Source organism: Balaenoptera physalus, assembly GCF_965194825.1.
Source record: "Balaenoptera physalus genome assembly, chromosome: 10".
NCBI classification, from domain to species: Eukaryota; Metazoa; Chordata; class Mammalia; order Artiodactyla; family Balaenopteridae; genus Balaenoptera; species Balaenoptera physalus.
This window is the reverse complement of record NC_138889.1, coordinates 9,785,727-9,805,792: the sequence shown is the minus strand read 5'-3', so window position 1 is coordinate 9,805,792 and position 20,066 is coordinate 9,785,727. Positions and strand designations below refer to the sequence as shown.

Sequence of the window (20,066 nt, the reverse complement as noted above, 5' to 3'; positions counted from 1 at the left end):
AGCCAACCGTTACAGGTGGTTCTACCTTTTGTGAAACTTAGCTACTTTGTCTATTTTTTTTTTATAAACTTTTTTTTAAATTAATTTATTTATTTTTGCTGTGTTGGTTCTTCCTTTCTGTGCGAGGGCTTTCTCTAGTTGTGGCAAGTGGGGGCCACTCTTCATCGCGGTGCGCGGGCCTCTCACTATCGCGGCCTCTCTTGTTGCGGAGCACAGGCTCCAGACGCGCAGGCTCAGTAGGTGTGGCTCATGGGCCCAGTTGCTCCGCGGCATGTGGGATCTTCCCAGACCAGGGCTCGAACCCGTGTCCCCTGCAGTAGCAGGCAGATTCGCAACCGCTGCACCACCAGGGAAGCCCCTACTTTGTCTATTTTAAGAAACCATCTGGGACTGGTCTTTGGGGAGGGCAGCTGGGACCTCTGAAAGCAGGAGTTGTCTTCGCAGGACAAGTTGCTAAGACCAGCAGACCCCCCCGAAAATCCCCCACCCCTCCCTTTCCTGGATTCTGCTTAAAGTCTGGAAGCTGCAGGTAATTCCGCCTTCACAACAGAACAGAAAGGAGTGACAGCCAGCGTGTCAGTGAACACTGCATCCCTTTCTAACCCAGGAGCCCTCCCCAGGATGGTGCCCCACACAGTGACCTCACAGAACTCAAGTCATCGTAGCTTTATGGTATCAAATTCCTTAAGCTTATAGTGACAACAGTGTGAGGAGGGTGCATTTGTCCCACGTTCGTCACTCTTCCTTCATCTTCCTCCCTAGACTCATCCTGAACCCTTTGTCTTGGTGCTGAGATAGGGCCTCACTGCCTCAGTGGAGTCTCTCTTTATGTCCCTTCGTGGTGTGTTTGGGGAGAGAGCTAGGAATGGTCCAGAAAGGGCTGAGAGGGGAGGCCCTGAGATGAGAAGCTCCTTCCTCCACAGCCCTCTCCCGTGAGCCACTGTTGTTCTCCAGGAAGACATTTGGCTCCTCCACTTCCCGTGATCCAAGTGGGTGGGGAGATCAGGATTTAGGGCTGCTTCTTAGGCCCAAATGACCTGGTTTTGGACGTGGATGAAGCAGAAGGAAAAGCAAGGGCTGGGAGTCAGGTGGAGATGATTTTTTCCCCCCGGGGGCTCCAGGTCCGCTTTGTTCGTATTTTGTTTTGCTTTCATTTGTTTTCACAATCCGGGACGGAGAACTCTGGAGGCTGGGAGAGGTGGACCCCAACTGCAGAGAAGCACAGGCCAAGACCCACAGTCCGCAGCCCAGGCTGGTGGCTGACAGGGGAGAGGGTTCTGATTCTCCTCTTGGCGGTCTCGCGATCAGCTCACGAGGCATCTGTAGGAGAAGTTGAAGGAGGATGGATTTATCCCCCAGCTCCTTAGCTCTCCTGCCAGACCCCAGGCGCCTTCTTGGACCCCACCCCACTGCCAAGAACCCCTGCAGTCAAGATCGCCACATCAGCCAGCCAGCCAGACACTCACCGCCGGCCTTGGGCGCAGGACAGCTGAGCTGACTTCTCTGGGACGAGATCCGAGAGGTGGGGGGCCAGGGAGGCAGCCCCCTTCCCAGCCACTGGGTGTGGTTTTTCTCCATGTCCTCCAACCACTCTGACCTCCACTCCCACGGGGGCAGGGAGAGGGCGGAGTTCAGGAAGAGGTCATCCCGGGGGGAGGGAGGTGACAAAGCATCTGTCAGGGAGGGTAGAGGTATCTGTGGAGGGTTGTCCTTCACCCTTATGGACCAGTTTAGGGCAGAGAGCTTGGGGCTGCTTAAGGCATACACCCAACCCTAGACATAACCCAGCCCCACTCGGTCGATCACCCCCAGTGGCCACATCCACAGGAGCCTCTGCCCCAGGGAAAGGAAGATGTCCGTTGGTTTCTTCAGAGAGAACAGCTTGAACTCTTTCCTCCTAGCCCAGCCCTGGCCTTCTGTCCTAGGTAATCCTTGCTCTCCTATTCGCCACAAGGCTGACTGCTTTTTTTGAGGGGCAAAAGGTAGAGTTAGGGCTCGTAAGATGGGTCTAGGGGATCTAATAGAGTGTCTGAGGAAGGGCACACCAAAGGGCCATGGGGAGCCCTGACTACCTTCTGTTGACTTGGGGATGATGGTCCCACCTGCTAGACACGTGAAACAGGCAGCCCAGTGACTTCCCATCCTTCCACACACAGGACAGGAAGAAGGCCTTGAAAGCACAGGGGGACGTATGAGAGAAAACAGAACTTCCCACAGTGGGGACGGATCTGAGTCACTGGGCTGGGGAGCAACCTTTCCTGGAGACCCACATCTGGTAAGAGGGTCCTGGAGGTAGCAGAATGGACTGTACAATTGGCTGCCTCTGTGATTTTAACTTGAACAATTTATCCTTGTTCTGGTAGGTGACCTTGAGTAAGCTAATAAAGCCGTTGGACTTACAGTTTCTTCATTTGGAAAAGAATGATAAAGAATATTCTTCAGAGAGTTGCTGTTAATGCTGAGTGTATGTGAAGCACTTATCATAGTGCCTGGGACATAGTCATCCCTCAATAAAAACTAGCTGTTTTAGGGATGACGACGACGAAGACGATGCTTAGGATGCTTTGCCTCTTGCTTGGGGAGAAGCTGTGTCCACTCCAGGGGGTGGGGGTGAGGAGTAAGCCCGTGATCTCACGTACCTGTGAAGACGCAGTCTGCCTCCCTGGGCTCCAGACCAAAGCCAAAGCTGTCTGCAGCCACGGCCAGGGCCCGGGCGAAGTGGGCGTCGGCGAGGAAGGAGCCGTCGGAGGAGCTGACCAGGCTGGCTCTGGCGCTGGGGGCGTTGTCCTCAGAGGCCGAGCCCCAGCCATTGGCCAAGGAGCCCTCGCTGGGCGTGGGTGTGGGGCAGGGCCGAGGTGGGCACAGCAAGCCCCTCACCTCGGACCCCACCCCTCCTCCAGGCCTGCCCATGTCCGCTAGCTCCGAGGCCGTCGGGACGCTGATGTAGCCATAGGTGATGGGGGGTGAAGGAGTCCTTGGCATTGGAGAGACACTGTTCCTAGGAAGAGGTGAAACGGGGGATGGGACGCGGTCGGGGGGGAGGGGGGAGGCGGGGCGTGGAGTGGCAGAAACAGCCCCGTTGAGGAGGATGGAGGCAGCAGACGTAGGCACGCTCCTGCCTCGCGCTCACATCTGTATCCTTTGGTTGCCCCTCTGGCCACTCACCTGGGGGTCTCCTCACCCTCACTGAGCTCCAGGCACAGCGCCACCTCCTCAGGGGTCAGCACACTGTCCTGGTCATCCCCCAGGGATGACAGTGACGAGCTGGACAGGCGACTGGATGCTGGGCTGGGGCCAGAGAGGGAAGAGGCCTGGGGACTGGAGGGGATAAAGGCGGGGACGGGGGCTGCTGGCAGTGGGGGGCAGGAGGGGGCTTGGGGCTCCACCGAGTGCCTGATTGGGGTAAGACGGCGGGATGGTTAGTGCCGTCCTCCTGGCCCCGCCACCCCTCCCGCAGCCCCGTCCTCGCTCAGCAGACACCCCACACCCCCAGTGCCCAGCCCTGCTTCCTGAGCCCGTGCCCTCTTACTGCGTCTGTTGACTCTGAGTGGGGGGTCCACGAGGAGAGAGGGGTGCTGCGGGGAGAGGGCGAGTCACCAGCTCACTGCAGGAGCTGAGGAGCTGTGGTCCCAGGGCCCGCCAGGCAACCAGGGCCCAGGGCACAGCTCCTGGGGAACGACAGGCTGGGCGTGAGACAGCAGAACCCCCATCAGCCCCGGGCCCCAGTTTGCCTGTCTACCCAGCCCCTCAGAGTCCTGTCCGCACCCAGCCAGCCTCCTCAGGGGCAGGAGAAGCCCCACACCCTGCCTCACCCCCTCACCTGCCTCGCAGCGCCCTCCTCTCACCTGGGCTTTGGGAAAGGTTCTTGGATCCTCGGTTGCCCAACTCACAGGCCCAGAGCTCCACGGGGTGGCTGGCCCGGAGCAGTGGGGAGCTGTTGGCCTGGTGCAGCTCTGCAAAGCAAAGAGTCGGTGGCTGGAGGCCAAGCCTGGGTGTGCCTTGTAGACCTCAACCACAGGCTCTATCTTCAGCTTGGTCATCCAGTTAAGCTTTAGGGTTCTTGAACCCAGAGGGAAGAGGGAAGAACCTCCCTCCATCCAGGCTGCTGTGATATAATGGAAGGAGCACTAAGCTTGGAGTCAAAACACCTGCACTCAGCCTGGCTCAGCCACGTATTAGCTGTGTGACCTCAGGTAAATCCATTAACCTTCCTGAGCCTGTTTCGTTTGTAAACAACCACTGCAAAGCATGGTTTGGCCAGTTAACTAAAAACAGATTGGAAAGTTTTTGGCACCTAATAGATATATTTATTTCTCTTTACTGTACACATTCCAATTTCCTGATCTCTATACCCTCACATTGCTACCTACTGTCATGAATTTTGGCTCCGTGAAGGCAAATACTCCTTCTTTTCTTGGAGAGAATCTGTTAATTTCCACTTCTCACATTGCAAATATCTCACATGGCTCTGGATAGTCTTGCCCTGATAAACCCAAGTGTCTCTCACTTGGAGAGATGGGTTGGGCTGTCAAGTTGAGCTGAACGAGGAAGACAAAACCAGGGAGCTCCAGACCATGTCAGGTGTGAAGGGAGAGAGTCAGCTGATGGGAAGAGGAACTTTAAAATAGGAAGATGTGTTGGTCTCACCCAGGGAGGTAATGCCCTGCCCGTGGATATTCAGTACGTGTTGAATGAATGAGTGAATGGATGGATGATATCAGAGATGCAGGTTTAAACACAAGGTGAGAAGAATCATGTACAAGGTGGCAGCTATCATCAGGCCCATGTGGCCACTTAGGAGACAGGGCTCTGAGTGAAGTGTGACAATACAGAAGACCCGGCTGTGTGTAATGACTTGGTCAGGCCAAAACCAAAATGGATCTCAGCTTAAACCAGAGAGGAGCAGAATAATAAAGGGAAAAGGATTTTCCCAAGACCAGGAACAGGAGAACATCAAGCAAAGGAGGAAAGAAACAGCCTTCAGGTCAGTGTCACATGATCAGAAGCCCAGTTAGGAAAGGGGACCGGAGACCAGGCAGGACTCTCAAGACAGAGCTGTCTAGTCAGTCTGATTTCAAAGATCTGGGGCAGGTTCAAAGCAGGGACAAGGCATTCATCAGGAATCCATCTGGACCCTAGGAATCCGTGTACAGTAGCCAGACCTTCTGAGCCACTGGGATGAAAAGCCACACAATGGCTAGACTTCCTCCATCAAAGTTTCCTTTTGTACTTTGGCTGGTTTGGCTTTTACTCATTTCCTTTAATTGTCATATGACCCAGGGAGTCCCGGAGGCCAAATCTGGGTGCTCCAACCCTGCTCTCGTCACCTTTGTCTTGTCTTGTGCCTGGCTTCTTGACTAAGCTCAGAAATGGGGGCACCTGTTGTTTATGTTGGTTTGAGTGGAAAGGGAAGGAAAAGGCCAATACTCATCCCTGCTCCTATCATTTCCTCTAAGGATTCTGGTAACAAAACAACCCTCCTTCCACCTTGCTTGGAATTACTTGAATTTAGTTTCAATATTATTTGAATTAAACTATACAGTAAACATGTTATCAGGGTTAGGTGGAATCTTGTTGGGCACACCTGAATTGCGATAAATATTTGTTTGAATTAATTATTTAATGAGGCTATTCAATGTACTGATGATATGTATCAGCAAAGTGAACTGAGAATAAGATATAATGGATTAGACACGGGAGACAGCAGTTGGGAGATTATTAGTCACAGAGGAAAAAACCCAACTAAGGTCAGATAATAAGAAAAAGGGGACTTCCCTGGTGGCACAGTGGTTGAGAATCCACCTGCCAATGCAGGGGACACAGGTTCGATCCCTAATCTGGGAAGATCCCACATGTCACAGAGCAACTAAGCCTGTGCGCCACAACTACTGAGCCTGCGCTCTAGAGCCCGTGAGTTACAACTACTGAGCCCGCGTGCCACAACTACTGAAGCCCGTGCGCCTAGAACCTGTGCTCTGTGACAAGAGAAGCCATCGCAATGAGAAGCCTGCGCACCGCAATGAAGAGTAACCCCCGCTTGCTGCAACTAGAGAAAGCCTGGGCGCAGCAACGAAGACCCAACTTAGCCACAAACAAATAAATAAATAAATAGATTTATTTAAAAAAAAAAAGAAAAGAAAAAAGAATAAGCAAGTCAACGGGGTAGAGGACACTGAGAGAGCCTGCCAGTTTTAAAAGGCAAGGAAGCAGTCTTTCCGACTAGCTGACAGCAGTAGAGGAGCTCCATGCCTCTGAGATCTTGCTGCCGCTGCAAAGAGCCAGAGGTAGGCCAAGTGTCCACCAGCCCAGGGGAGTCGCTGTTCTCAGCCCATCCTGGGCAGTGGTGGGGTGGGGCCAGGTGAGGAGAAAAGGGGTGCAGTGAGGACCTGAATCTCTGAGTGAGGTTAGGAAGCTTCATCTCAGAATTGGAACCTTCTTAAGAATTGAGTGTAGAAAATTGCTCACCTTTTGCGGGGTAGTATTAATGTTCTCAGACAGGGTATATATTATATTCAAATTACTGTGGTTATCCATGGAAAAGCTAGTTTTTAAATGAGACTTCTGCAACCTCTTTTTAGCTGGTATTTCATTATCACAGATGATTTCTAATGCAATAGCTCTGAGGCAAAGCTGGAAAGGATGCCAGCTTGGCTAATATTTAGAGTCATAAAATTCTGGATATTGGACAAGCTCTTAATTACTCTGAATCCATCTTTGTCTTAATGAAAGTTGGATTATATCCACTTAACAAAGCTGGCTGTTGAACATTTGTAAATCTTACTAATCAGTACCGGAGGCTCAGGAGGACAGCAGAGAGAGTGCAGACAATGTTCAGAAACAGGAGAAAAGAGTCAGCGAGAGAACAGAATTTCCCAAGGGTGTTCCCAGAGAGATTCAGAGTAGCCTTTGGAAGCAGACCATTCTGGCTTCAAATTTGAGACCTGCAGCTTATGCACATGGAGTTTTGAACAAGTTACTCAATTCTGATCCTCTTTCCTAATCTTGTAAAATTAGAGAAATAGCACCTAGCCAATATGTTGTGAGGATTAAATGAAATAACAAATATAAGTAAAGCACCTCACATAGAGTAGTTGCTAAAGAAACAGAGACTATAATTATTTCTCTCTAGAAAATCAAAGCAGGTAGCCAGAAGTCAGGAGAAAAATCTGGACAGAAAGGAAATACTCATTCTCTGGGAAGCCAGTTGGAGGTGGGTACCTGGGCAGACCCATATATCGTGCACGTACATAGTACATATGGACACAGTGCGTAGTACAGAGGTCATGAGTGCCTGAGGCTTCGGGCTTGCACTGGTGACACCCCTCCAGGTTCTAGAATTATCTGTGCACTGGTCAGGCACTTTCGTTAGACTTTGAGCTCGTAGAGAGTAAGGATTATATCTGGTGTCTCTGTGTCCCCCGTCTGGCATACAGTGGTGCTTATTAAATGTTTGCTGAGTTGAGCTGGCTGCAGAAACAGGGCTCACTGCTGGTGTGGCAAAACCCAAGCAAGAGCACGGTGTAAAGAAAAGCTAAGGCCAGCACACTCCGGGCTGGGTGCGTGGCGATAGGCGTCCATCAGGACAGGCTGTGGGTGGGGTGCGGCCCACACCCGGCGTCGAGGCCACCCCACGCTCTCTCCTGTCCCCCCTACCACCCGATTCAGACCGTGTCCATCCTCCCATCCTTACCCTGCTTTTTTTTGGCCTTCCAAGCCTCTGCAGGGGCCAGAGACAAGCGCGGAGAAGAGAGGCCCCTGCGGCCGCAGAGGCTGTCCGAACTGGGCCAGGGACTGGAGGCCCTGGCCAGCTGGGGTGTGAGCCGCCTGGCAGCTGGGGCCTGGGGACTTGGCCGGGCTGGGGGGCTGGAAGGCAGCTCATTGATGAGGGAGCCATAAAAAGTGCTGGTGTCGGGAAGCAGGGGCACACCGGGGCTTCGGGGATCCCAGGAGATCACTGCAATAAAAACGACAGGAGGAATTATGGTGAGCGCATCCCACCCATGCCCCCCTTCTCCAGCCCTGGGACCCGCTGCTTCACTGCCAGGCCCACCCCACCCCCTCGGGACATGCTCACAGGAGCGACGACCGTCTAGTGGGTCCCGGGGGTCCACTCCCACTCGGCTGCTGAGACTGCTGCTGCTGCTGAGGTCCCGAGAGCCAGAGGTGGAGCGCCAAGTGTCTGCCAGCCACGGGGAGTCACTGTGATCCATCCTGGGCAATGGAGGGTGGGGTGGAGGGAGAACAAGATTGGCCAAGACCTCCAGCTCAGCGGGTAGCAGAAGGGGTGGGGTGTTATTCTCACTACTTTTCAGCCCCTCACAGTCTCCTACAGATCTCTGATCTGCTGTCCCAAACTCAGCGCCGCTTTCTTGTCCTGGGATCAGGGGAAGTCTGAGTTGCCCAGAGCTAGGAGGTATCAAAGAGAGATAGCTATGGGCTGAGACAAAAAGAACACAGACCTGTAGCCAGATCTGCTGCAGCCTAGCTGTGCAACCCTGGGCCACTCAGTCTGTTAGCCTCTCTAAGCCCCAGTTTCTCCATCTGTAAAATGGCAACAGTAAGGCCTTCCTTACAAGGCTGATGCTGAAAGTTGGGACGAAGAAATGTGAGATCACTCAGCCAGCAGATCAGGAGTGTGCTACCTGAATGTTGGCTTCTCTACGTCTAGCCTGGTTCCCTTTGATTGGGACACTATGCGGCAGGGGTCAGACCAAAGCACTTTTCTGCCTAAAACCTTCAGTGGCTCCCCATTTACCAAGATAGAGCCCACCTGCCTAGCATGGCTAACAGGGCCCTCATTGGTCTGGCTTCCAGCTCCTCAGTCTTATCCTTTGCTCTGACCCATCCCACACAGTACGCCCCAGCCAGACCAAAAGGCTTGTCTTTCCCTATGAACGCAACAGGCTATTTCTTGCTGTTCCCTTTGCCCTTCCCCTTCTAACTGTCAGGGTAAATGTGAAATCTTCTTCCTCCCATAGTTCCCCGCCCCCAGGCCCTTCCTTGTACTTGTACATCTTTCTGCACTCCCAACTCTGGATTGCATTTATGCTTGCGTGGCTGTCTCTGCTAGACGGAAGCTGTTCTAAAGGAATGAATGAACAAAGTGATCAGAGTGGAATCTCCCTCAGGGAGAAGGGATGAAGTCCCAGGGGAGCCAGAGAAAGTTGGGGGCAGAGCAGACTAAGCCCAGGAGGTAGCTGGAAGGGAAAGACCAATGAGCACAGAACAACGCAGGAACACAGCACCAGCCAGCACAGAACCTTGCTCTGGGCCAAGAAACTGACAGCAAAATGGTAGAGCTGGATGTGTCTCACACACAGTAGGTGCTTGATAAATTCCTGTTGAAAGGTGCAGACCTGGAATGTGAAATCTCCCAGAGGAGATCTAATGAGATAAAGAACAGGAGAAGGTGGGCCGAGATGAAATGGTTATTTAGTGTAAAATTCAGCCAATAGGAGAAAAAAGGATGTTTTCTTTTTTAGCGTCGTGTCTCATAATGGGAGACTTGCTCTGGCAGCCAAACGCGCTTGGAGCAGATGTACCTGCAGGCGGGCTCCGTTGCTGAGAACAAGGAGTAAGAATCCATCACGCAAGGGCAGAGCGCCCTCTGCTGGAACTGCGGGTGGATTATTGCGAAGGAAAGATGCCTCCGTGGGCAGGTGATTTCCTGTACCCAAAGGGACTACTAGGTAGATGCTGAGTGTACAGAGCAAATTAGAAATCAGACTGGTCCTCCTGTGCTAGTTACTCTCCACCTAGCAGAACGAGTCAGCAGGAGAGTGCAGCAAGTATTCATGAGAGCTTGGTAACAAGAGCACTGGATTAGGAATTCAGAAGGCAGCTACTAGCTGTGTAGCCTTGGGCAGTCACTTGAGTCGTGAGTCTTCAGTTTACTCACCTTGTCAAGTGGTGTGATAGGAACATTAATGAAAGAGAAATTAATTCTCACTTGAAGTTCAAGGGAAATTCAGGTACTAGGATGCCAAATTGCCTGGCAGTAGGGGAGACTAGTACTCTGGCCAGTTCTCCATCCCAGCTCCACTGTCCCTCGGCCCCTCTGCCCCTCCCTCGCCTCAGGCCCTTTCGTCTCTCACCTGTGTTTTAGGATGGCGTCCTCACTGGTATGTCTGTACAGACCTGGGAGAGGGCAGGAGGAAGGGTCAGCCCAGAGTCTCCAGCACCTGGCTAGCGGTCTAAACCCCTGTAGCGTTCTGGCTGGACCCAGGGAAGACCTGATCACCTGGGAGCCCACTTCACCTTCTCACCTGGGCCCAGGTGCACCCCAGCTCGGCGCCGGCGGTGGACGCACACGGCGGTGCCCAGCAGCAGCAGCCAGAGCACAACACCCCCGCTGGCAATGACCTCTGGCTGCCTCAAGGCCGCCCTCAGTTGCTCCAGGGTCCACGGCCCGTGCGCACTGGGTTCCTGGGCAGCTTGCTCCACGGCCTGCTCTGTATGGGAACTTGAGCTCAGTGGGGAGGGGGCGGCCGAGGCAGTGAGGGTGGGGCAGACGAGGGGGAGGAGCCAGAAGCGTGAGCGGGGAGAGAGGAAGGCGGAGATGGGGCCTGAATGGGTCTGGGTGGGGCCGGTGGGCACTGTCCTCACCTAAAAGGAGGCAGACAGGGCTGCTGGGCTGCCCAGCCCCAGCCCCAGTGACTGCGGCCACTTGTACGCAGTAGGAGCCTGGCATGCGGGTGGCGATCTCCAGCCGGGTCTGCTCGCCCGCCACCGTCCAGTTGGCGGGGGGCAACGAGGTGTTGCCCAGGCTCCAGACCTGAGACGCAAACAGAGGGGAGCTCGCCCCCTGGCACCATCCCAGCAGCTCAGCCCTTCCTCTTGCGGATCAGACTCCGGGCGTGTGGCCGCCCCGTCCTGCCATTCACCTGGGGACGTCCCTCGCATGCACCCACACGTCCTATTTCCTCCTCCCCCTACAGCGTGGGAGAGACTTCTCTCTAGACCGACAGACGAGGGACAAAAGTAATCTGCCGAAATAGGCTTTAGACCCATGGTTCACAAACGTCAGCGTGCTTCAGGATCACTTGGAGGATTTGATAAAATCCGGATTGCCGGGTCCATCCCCGACTTGCTGATTCACAAAGCCTGGCAAAGGACCTAAGGATTTGCATTCTAACAAGTTCTCAGGTGATGCTGAAGTTGGCTGGTCCAGGCACCGCCCTCTGACACCACTGCCTTAGAAGCTGGGAGTCAGACACGGCCTGGTTTGACTCCTGTTCGGTTTCCCGCACCTGTGACCTTAGCCTCACTTTCCATGTCTGTAAATTGGGGACAGTGACCCAGGGTGGGCTATGAGATGAAATGAGATCCTGTAAGTAAGTGCTCGGCAGCATCTGGCAGACAGTAGGGTCCTTGCCCAACAACAGTAAGTTTCCCTTGCTTCTCTGCCCAAGTACCATTTCTTAGTGCCCAGAGCAAGTGTCATACAGGACACCAGGGAAGAGGGATCTCCTGGCACCACTAGGAGGGGGTGTGTCAGTTTGTGGCGGGTACCTGGTAGCCACGGATGATGCCATTGTGCTTTTCAGCAGGTGGTGGGACCCAGCTCACGAGGACACTGCCGTTGCCAGGTAAAAGGGTCACCTCCTGCGGAGGGGCACTGGGCACTGGGGAGGGGGGAGGGAGAGAGGCTGTAAGGGATGCTGAGGGAGAAGGCTCTAGGGAAAAGAGCTGGAATGGGACACAGGGTCAGAGCCATACTGATGAGACTAAGAGCCTTTCTCAGCTCTGCTTGCTGAGCCAGGGCAGGAGGGAGCCCAGGGGTGGGACCCACCATCCCCCCCAGCTAGAGTGGGACAAAAAGGGGCTGGGGGTATGTTGTTGGGTTTTGGGGGGCATCTGTCCCTGACCTTGTTCAGGCAGCCTCAGGAGCAGCACGTTGCTGTCGGGGCCTTGAGCCCGCCCGGAGGATGGTCTCACTTTGAACTCGTAGTCTTGGCCCCAGTGGAGGCCCTCAAGCTCTGCGCTCTGCCAGCCAGCCAGCAGGGCCTCTGCCCACGGGGCTCCCTGGCCTCCGGGGGCAGCCTGGGTCCTGAACAGGGCCGTGTAGGACTGGGCAGGTGCAGCAGGGCCGCTCACCTGGGAAAGAGTCCAGAGGGAGAGGAGGGCTCAGGGCTCTCGTGACCAGCCCTTTCTGAAGCTGTGACGGGCTCCAGCCCAGGTCCTGGGCCTCACCTTCCAGCTGAGCCACACAGCAGGACCAGGCTGGGTGCCCTTCGCAGGGTCTGGGTTCAGCAGGGTCACGTTTTCCAGCTGAATGCGCACAGCCAGAAGCTCCAGGGGCTCCTTGTATTCCTGGGGCTCTGTGGGGAGCACAGGGCTGGGGTGGGGCCCATAGGCCAGAATGGAGGAATTGAGGAGTGGGACATCCCTCGGCCACAGAGGGGCCAGAACTCGCAGCTCGCCCAGGTTGAGAGCACTCCGATTTCTATTCTAGGACGGGGGAACCACCCCTAAATGGGGTCCCCGCCACTCTGACCCTGATCCCGGGTTCCGCTCCCACATCCCCTAACCCCAGTCAAAAGCAGACCACACCACCCTAACTGGAGCCCCCGACCTTGGCCCTGACCGCCCTCCCCTTACCTTGGACAGACACCCTGGCTGCCCGGCTCTCCCGTCGTCCTGCACTGTTGGTGGCCACGCACATATAGGTCCCTGCGTCACTCTTCTCTGCTCTTGCCATCAGCAGGGAACCTTTGGACACCTGTCAGGACCAGGTGCGTTGTGAAGTCTCCCCTGCGGGGAGGGCCTCTGAGTGGGGAGGGAAGTCTAAGGCCTCACTGCCTCCCCTTCCTCAAATTCTGCAGGGGGACATTGGGCCACGGGGCGGGTCAGTCCCTCGGGTGTGCACAGTTGTGGCCAGGACAGGGTGAGGTGAAGGGGGTTACACTCACCGAGTGCCGCCCTGGCTGCAGGGCCAGGGGTTTCCCATCCTTCCACCATGAGACTGTGGGCTCTGGGTGGCCCCAGGGCGGCCCACACTGCAGAATCACCTGCTCGCCCACTGTGGCCACCGCGTCCCGAGGCTGGACCTGGAAATCTTCCCGAAGGACTGTGGGGAGGAGGGAGGGTCGCAGAGAGCGGGACCCAGTCCCCACATCCAGGTCCCGCCTTGGCATCTCCCAGCGTTCTGCATTACCTACCTTTCTGCTGCCTTGAGCTCACTCTTCAGAGCCCCACCTCCCAGGTCTCCCATCTAGGGCCACCCCCAGCCCAGGTGTCCACTCCCAAGTCTCCCCGCCCAGGCCTCACCAGCCACAGACAGCCGAGCGCCCCGGCTGACTGCCGTGCCCAGCCGGTTGCTGGCCTCACACGTGTAGACACCCAGGTCTGTGGACAGGGCCTGGTCATCGTGGGCACGTCCCCGGGGAGGGGCCCGCAGCAGCAGGAGGGTTCCGTCAGGTAGGAGGTGGTGAATGTCTGGGGGCACCATGCTCAGGGGATGCCCATTCAGCAGCCAGCGGATGGTGGGAGGTGGCTGGCCTGAGGCCTGGCAGCTCATCTTGGCCGGGCCAGGACCCTGGAGCAGCTGGTCCTCGGGGTGGATGAGGATCTGGGGTGGGGAGTCCTGAGCCATGCCTCCTGGGAGAGAAAAGGAGGTGGAGCCCAGTCTGACTACAAATAGGGCCCCCAAATCCCTGCACGCCTCATCTTCCTCCTCTTGCCTGAAGATCAGTTCCCCAATAACACGCTAGCTGGGAGGGGAGAAGGCCAGCATGCGCGTGGGGCACCCAGGTGAGGGCCAGTGGAGCTCTCAGTCTGTCTGCCTCACACTCAACATCACCATCATCGTCATCACCACCGTCGTCTCTGGTACCCCCCACTGCAAAAGGGAAGCAAAGGAGCAAGGGGGTCTCCTCCCTGCCTCGGCCAGGCCTCGGACCAATGGAGCGGAGCGTGGGCTAGGAGTGGGGAGGGCCACACTCACCTGTGACGAGCAGAAGCAGGAGAGGCAGGGACTGACGGGCCCCGAGGAGGCAAACTCCTCCAGAGCCCATGGCTGCCCTCGGGCCTCTGTCCTCGTCCGTAGCACTTTGTCCCACTGCTCTGAGCTCACAGCGGAGGGAAGGAGGGGCGGGCGCGGTGGTGGTGGTTGTTTGTGACCGAGACTCTGCCCCAGGAGGGAAGCGGCTTTGAGGAAACCGATGCTTCCTGCCTGGCCCTCAGTGCCTTGGAGAACTGGGAGGAGACCAGAGGAGAGAAAGTCTCTGACCTTGATCCTTTAGTCATAACCTCTGACTCCAAGCCCCGCCCTAGGGTTTATCTTGTGATCTAGTCTAGGATTTCTTAGAGGTAATCCGCAGCCTAACCATAACTCCAACCACTGTTTTGATCCTTTACCCCAAGCCTCTATGGAACCCTTGAATCCCAATCCCAATCCCTTGGCTTCCAAGCGACCCCCTGCTAGAGTGGCGTGAAAACCCAGAAGTGGAATTTCAGGGCACAGCATTCTGAAGCTGAGGGTAGAGGAAAGCAGGCCCCGGAAGCCGAGTGCGGGGAGCAAGAGTGTCTTGTCATGCCCTGGCCCGTTTCCCGGGGAGAGGTCAGGGTGGTAGGTCAGAAGACAGAGAAGATCACAGGCTCTTGGACAGTCTGGGAGACGCCCACTCTGTGCGCCTAGTCAGCCCAGAGACAGATGAGATAAGCTTCTGGGAGACCTCGGGCAAGTGACTTAACCCCTGAAAGTCAGTTTCCTTATTTGTAAAGTGAGAATAATAATAATAATAATAATAATAGTTCCTACCTTGAGAGCTGCAGTAAGAGTGAGAGGAGATAAAGCATAAAATCACCTAGCACAGTGCCTAATGCATTGTAAGTGATCAGTAAAGCTTAGCCAATATTGTGATATATTTATTTTTATGCACATCCCGTCATTGAAACTATTTGAGCATCCTTGGCAGGGATATTTCTCAGGCCCTGGAAAGGTGGTTGGAGTACATGACCTTTAAGAGTTTTTCCAGCCCTGAAACCTCATGTCTAGAGCAGCCAGGACTGTAGCTTGTGAGCCTGCAATGTCAGTGCTCACCCCGCGGCTCCCCACCCCCTGCCTACAGAGATGCTGCTCTCCCCTCTCAGAGCCCAGCTCCTGTTTACAGGTCTCTTCCTTCCAAATCTGGAATCTCAGACATTTCCTGGAACTGTTCCCGGAAGGCCAAGGCCAGGCTCTGGAGACTCAGCGGAAGAATGTCCAGCCTTTGTTCCCCATTGTTCCTGGCCAGCTCCTTTGTGGGGCCCCTAACCCAGCCGACTCCCTCCCTTCCTCCCCCTTCTCAGCCTGGCCTCGGTGCCAGCTGCAGCCACGGCCCTCACAGCCTATCAAGAGGAAGGCCTCCTTCACTCTTTCTTCTCTTTCCCCTCAAATGCAGACCAAGACTGATTAAGACAATTAGAGCAAGAGAACACTGTGGTCTCTCCAAACTGGGCATTTCCAAGGGGTAAAAAATAGAGTTAAAGTAACAGAGTGACAGAGCTGGAAGAATAGGAATTGGGGTCAGAGAATAGAGCTTGGTATTTCAGAAGTGGAGGAACTAAGAGCAGTGACAAACTCCATGGCGCGTGCCTGGGCATGTGTGTGCCAGGCATAGCGGAGTAGAATTTATGGGGTCAGGGATCTGTGGGGACAGAGTGATGAAGGAGGTATTCACATGGACACTGAAGTCAGCCAAGGATGAACAACAAAGGATGTGGTGGGACAGATGGATTTACTGCACATCTAGCCAATTTGGGATTTCCCAGGTCCAGAGCCCCCCAGGCCTGTCTGACCCAGTGACTACCTGCTCCCCAGGAACGTTGCTGTTAGCAGTCCTCTTTAGTCTCTTCTGCTTATACATTGGACTTGGGGAGACTAAACAAGTTCTCTGCTAATTATTTGATGGCAGCCTGATTTGACTCAAATCTCTATAATCCAGAAAGATGGTATAAATTTCCCTTGGGGGGTAAGAGGGCAAGTCTCAAAGGAATTCAGATTCATGACTAGCGCTGTCCTCCGCTGAGTAGGAACGGGCAGGTGACTCAGCGAGGAGAGGCACCAGTGCTGTACTGCAGGAATGGAGCCTGGAGGCTGCAGCAGCTGGGGAGGGGCCCTTGCCCCACAGTTACGTGACTCATCCCTGGACATGCCGTTGGCACAGCCTCTTTCCATTCCCAGACTCTGGACACCCAAGTGCTAAGAACTGATGGGGATTGGAAGGCCTCATCATTCTGAGCTCTTCCTTAGGACGTTAAGACTCTTTCTCCTCACTCAGTCCAAGCATCCAGGGCACTCAGGGATCTGTGGAGTGATGGCCGAGGGGACTTCCCAACAGTGAGGTATGTCTGGATGGCTCTCAGAGACCACAGTGATCATTTCCAGCAACCTGTCCCATCAGCATCCTGACTGTCTCATTTCCACACACTAAGGAAGAGCCGACTGCGTGAGTCATGGGGATGACGTTAGTCAATGGGACCCGCCTCCAACTATTTCAAGGAAGCTCTGCTCTGGGACCCTGGGGATGCGCCGGCCAGTGACCAGTTTAAATACTATCTTCCTTCACCCCCTAGTTTTAGAGTTTTGTGTTTTTGTGAGTAACTCTTTCATTGCTTGTAAGAGGGAAGAGAGAGGAGAGAGATTAGGTGCTCTTCAAGGACCCTCCAGAGGACATTTTTTCCTCCTGGTTTCTCTGGCGTCTTATTCTGTGTTTTCTGAAAATGCAGCCCAGGGACTCCAGCTGGTCAAGCTGGTGGGGTAAACAGTACTAATTCAGGTGGGATTTGATGTCAGTTATGCTTAGGTTGCGATCCTAGCTCCGCCTCTTACTGGCAGAGGGACCTCAAATAAGTCACATAACTTTTCCAAGCCCCACCTTCTTTATCTGTGAAGTGTCTGTATGAAGTTTGTTGATAGTGGGTATGTAAGTGCTGTGAAAACACTAGGTATGTGTTAAGTAGCCCTTGAGTGTTCTGGAAGGGGCATAGGCCCTCACTGACCAACAGAGTCACAGCCGGCCGGCCCTCACCACCCAGGGCACTCTCTTTGGCCTTGAGATCCTGCCCTTTCTGTCTTCTTGTTTTTATTTTGTTTTGCTTTATTTTGCTTCCCTCTTTGCTTGAGTCCGTTTGGTCCCATTTTCCAAACTCTCCTCTTTGTTCCACAATGCCAATAGCTGGAGGGAAATTGAGACAAGAGAGGAGACAAGAATGATCTCCTCTTAGCCAAGGGAAAGTTGCCCTGAGGCCACTTGACTGGCTGTGCTTCTGCTTCCTCCTTCCTGGTCCCATCAACATCACGGGCAATTCGAGGGTCCATGTGGAAATCACCTCTAACACCCTCAACACCACAGTTTCTTGGCTTCCTCAACACCAATGTCTATGGGTCACATCTAGACCAAACGTTGGAAATTGGACCAAGTGGAGATTTTGAAAGCTGTTGGCATCAGTATTTAACTGTCTGCTCACATGTCCAAGAAGAAAAAGAGATCAGTTACTGTACTTTGTGTTCAGCTTGTCAATGCCCTGCAGGCAAAGAAAAGACCACCAGAACATACCTGTTGTTAACATGTTGGGTTTATTACTCCTTGCAGCTAAGGGGAGTGTGCACCATGGGGTGCCTCAGTAAGGTGTTAGAACCTATTATAAGATTTGGACTTTGACTGGGTATTGAGGAGGGTTCTAGGAAGCGAAGTTTTGCTCTAAATTGGGTGCTGTCAGGCATCAGGTACAATTCTATGATTCTTTGCAGAAGAGTGTCTTTGATAATTTCCTTACTCTGTAGTATATCAAGTGGTTCTTTTTCTTCTTCTATTATGAACCGTGCTGAATGTTTATTTTGTATGTCTTCTAGTATAATTAAGATTTTCTTTAGGGAATAAAAAACCTAGTAGTAGAATTTCTGTGTCTTGGGACATACAAATATTCAACTTCAGATGCTAATGACAAATTGTTTTCCAGATCATTTGGTTGTCCCAATAACCTTAAACCACATCTTCAGAAGAGTTGATGGATTTCTTATTTTTGACAATCTAGTATGCAAAAAAATATATTATTATTGTCTTAATTTGCATTTGCCTGATTAAATAATGAAGCTGAGCATCTTTTCAAGTATTATTCGCCATTTGTGTTTTTTCTTCTGGGAAGTATTTGTTTCTATCTATAGCTCATTTTTCTATTGCTTATTTGTCTTTTTCTCAATAACTCTCAGGAGTTTTATACATTCGGGAAAATAACTCTCTGTGAATTAGAGATGTTGTGAGAACAAGTATGGCCTCATGTTTTCTCTTTTTTTAAAAAAAATTTTAATTATTTATTTATTTATTTATTATTTTTGGCTGTGTTGGGTCTTCGTTTCTGTGCGAGGGCTTTCTCTAGTTGCGGTGAGCGGGGGCCACTCTTCATCACGGTGCGCAGGCCTCTCACTGTCATGGTCTCTTTTGTTGGGGAGCACAGGCTCCAGACGCGCAGGCTCAGTAGTTGTGGCTCACGGGTCCAGTTGCTCCGCGGCATGTGGGATCTTCCCAGACCAGGGCTCGAACCCGTGTCCCCTGCATTGGCAGGCAGATTCTCAACCACTGCGCCACCAGGGAAGCCCTCTATGCTTTTTTTCTCTTTTCTTGGCTTTAAAAGAAATTGATTGAGTTTGTGTTTGTTTCCTTATTCTATTCCCCCCTTTATCGATTTGGAACTTATACCAATTCTCTCATTTTCTTTTTTTTTTTTTTTGCAGTTACCTTGATAATGTTCCCCTGCATACTCAATAAAATCTGAAATTAATATCTTAGCCATCTTCTCCTCCTGAAAGAATTCAAGGACTTTGGAATAATTTAATTCTGATAACTCCCCTCCTGGTTTATATACATGCTATCATTTTCCTGTATTTTATTTGTCAGGTTTTGAAACCACAAATTAGATATTATTTTCATATTATAAGATACTATTTATTTATTTATTTTAAATTATTTATTTATTTATTTATTTGGTTGCATCGGGTCTTAGTTGAGGCATGCAGGATCTTTTTTTGCGGTGTTCGGGCTTCTATTTAGTTGTGGTTTGCAGGCTCCAGAGCACGTGGGCTCAGAAGTTGCAGCACGTGGGCTCTAGAGCGCCCGGGCTTAGCTTCCTGGCCAGGGATCGAACCCACATCCCCTGCATTGGAAGGCAGATTCTTAATCACTGGACCACCAGGGAAATCCCTATCAGGTACTATTTAGATTTGCTTATGTTTTTACTAATTTCTTTGCTCACTATTCTTTCTTCTGCCTCAAACCTTTCTTTTGGAATAATTTTCCTTCTTCCTAAAATGCGTCTTTTAGGAGTTCTTTTAGTGTTGATGGTAAACTGTAGTTTTTGTTCAGATGATAATATATTTTACCCTCATATCTGGAAGACTGCATTGCTAGGTACAATATTCTGAGTTAATTGTTGTTTTTGCCCATCATTTTGAAGATACTATTCACTTTCAAATGATTTCTTTTATTATTGTTGTCAAAATGTGTAAGATCTGTCTTTTTCCCTCTGACTGCCTTTAAGATTGCCAACTATTCAATATAAATTGGCACGTGCCATCTACGTCTACAAAGATTAAATCATGAGCCACTGCAGCTGCTGACCTGCAACACACCCTGAAAGGAGTTCAAGGTGGAGATCAGGAATGAGGCACTCTGTGCTCTGGGACAAACTGGCAGAACAGGTCTTTCAGTAGATATTTTCAGGAGAAGATTTTATGAGCCCAATTCTTGCATCTCCTCGTATCTTCTAAAAAAGCATTAAAATCATTACCAGTGACATCTGCTCCTCATGACTAGCAGCAAGACTTTGCCAAAATGTGTGCTTGACTGCAGGCACCTTCCTTCACTAAAATCATATACAACACTGACCGTCCTCCCTGCTTCTGGAGCAGTCTCTCAGGGCTATCTGAAATGCTTTCTCCTAGGCTATCGTCCTCATTTTGCCCCAAATAAAACTTAATTCACAACTCTCAAGTTTTGCATTTTTTTTAGTCAACAAGATCTTCTCTTTGTCTTTGGTGTACTCTAGTTTTACTACATTTTATGTAGGTGTGGAAATCTTTTAAAATA

General features: G+C 52.4%; 1 protein-coding gene across 5 annotated transcripts; it reads right to left on the bottom strand.

Annotated features, from left to right (window-relative positions):
* Positions 1-651: 651 nt before the first annotated feature.
* Positions 652-16,258, bottom strand: ROBO4 (roundabout guidance receptor 4). 5 transcript variants are annotated; one of them, XM_082477499.1, is made up of 19 exons: positions 16,117-16,258; positions 13,946-14,187; positions 13,270-13,599; positions 12,912-13,069; positions 12,601-12,721; positions 12,193-12,320; positions 11,868-12,096; positions 11,512-11,624; positions 10,606-10,774; positions 10,266-10,451; positions 10,095-10,137; positions 8,075-8,211; positions 7,691-7,954; positions 3,846-3,953; positions 3,530-3,683; positions 3,166-3,393; positions 2,640-2,998; positions 1,467-1,673; positions 652-1,320 (listed from the first exon to the last, which is right to left on the bottom strand). In XM_082477499.1, exons 2-19 carry the CDS (start codon positions 14,013-14,015, stop codon positions 1,310-1,312), a joined length of 3,015 nt encoding a protein of 1,004 aa, XP_082333625.1. In that variant the 5' UTR covers positions 14,016-14,187; positions 16,117-16,258; the 3' UTR covers positions 652-1,309. The 5 variants fall into 5 exon arrangements, with proteins under 5 accessions (XP_082333625.1, XP_082333626.1, XP_082333627.1 ...); XM_082477500.1 differs by having other exon boundaries at positions 3,530-3,668; XM_082477501.1 differs by having other exon boundaries at positions 3,530-3,575.
* Between the last annotated feature and the right edge of the window lie 3,808 nt (positions 16,259-20,066).

What these genes read in the sequence shown, in the direction of transcription:
- ROBO4 (XM_082477499.1), bottom strand. Translation starts at nt 14,015, where the DNA reads ATGGGCTCTGGAGGAGTTTGCCTCCTCGGGGCCCGTCAGTCCCTGCCT. An exon ending in TGCAGCCAGGGCGGCACTCG is followed by an intron (nt 12,722 to 12,911) that starts GTGAGTGTAACC and finishes TGGTCCTGACAG; the next exon opens with GTGTCCAAAGGTTCCCTGCT. An exon ending in ACTAGACGGTCGTCGCTCCT is followed by an intron (nt 7,955 to 8,074) that starts GTGAGCATGTCC and finishes TTTTTATTGCAG; the next exon opens with TGATCTCCTGGGATCCCCGA.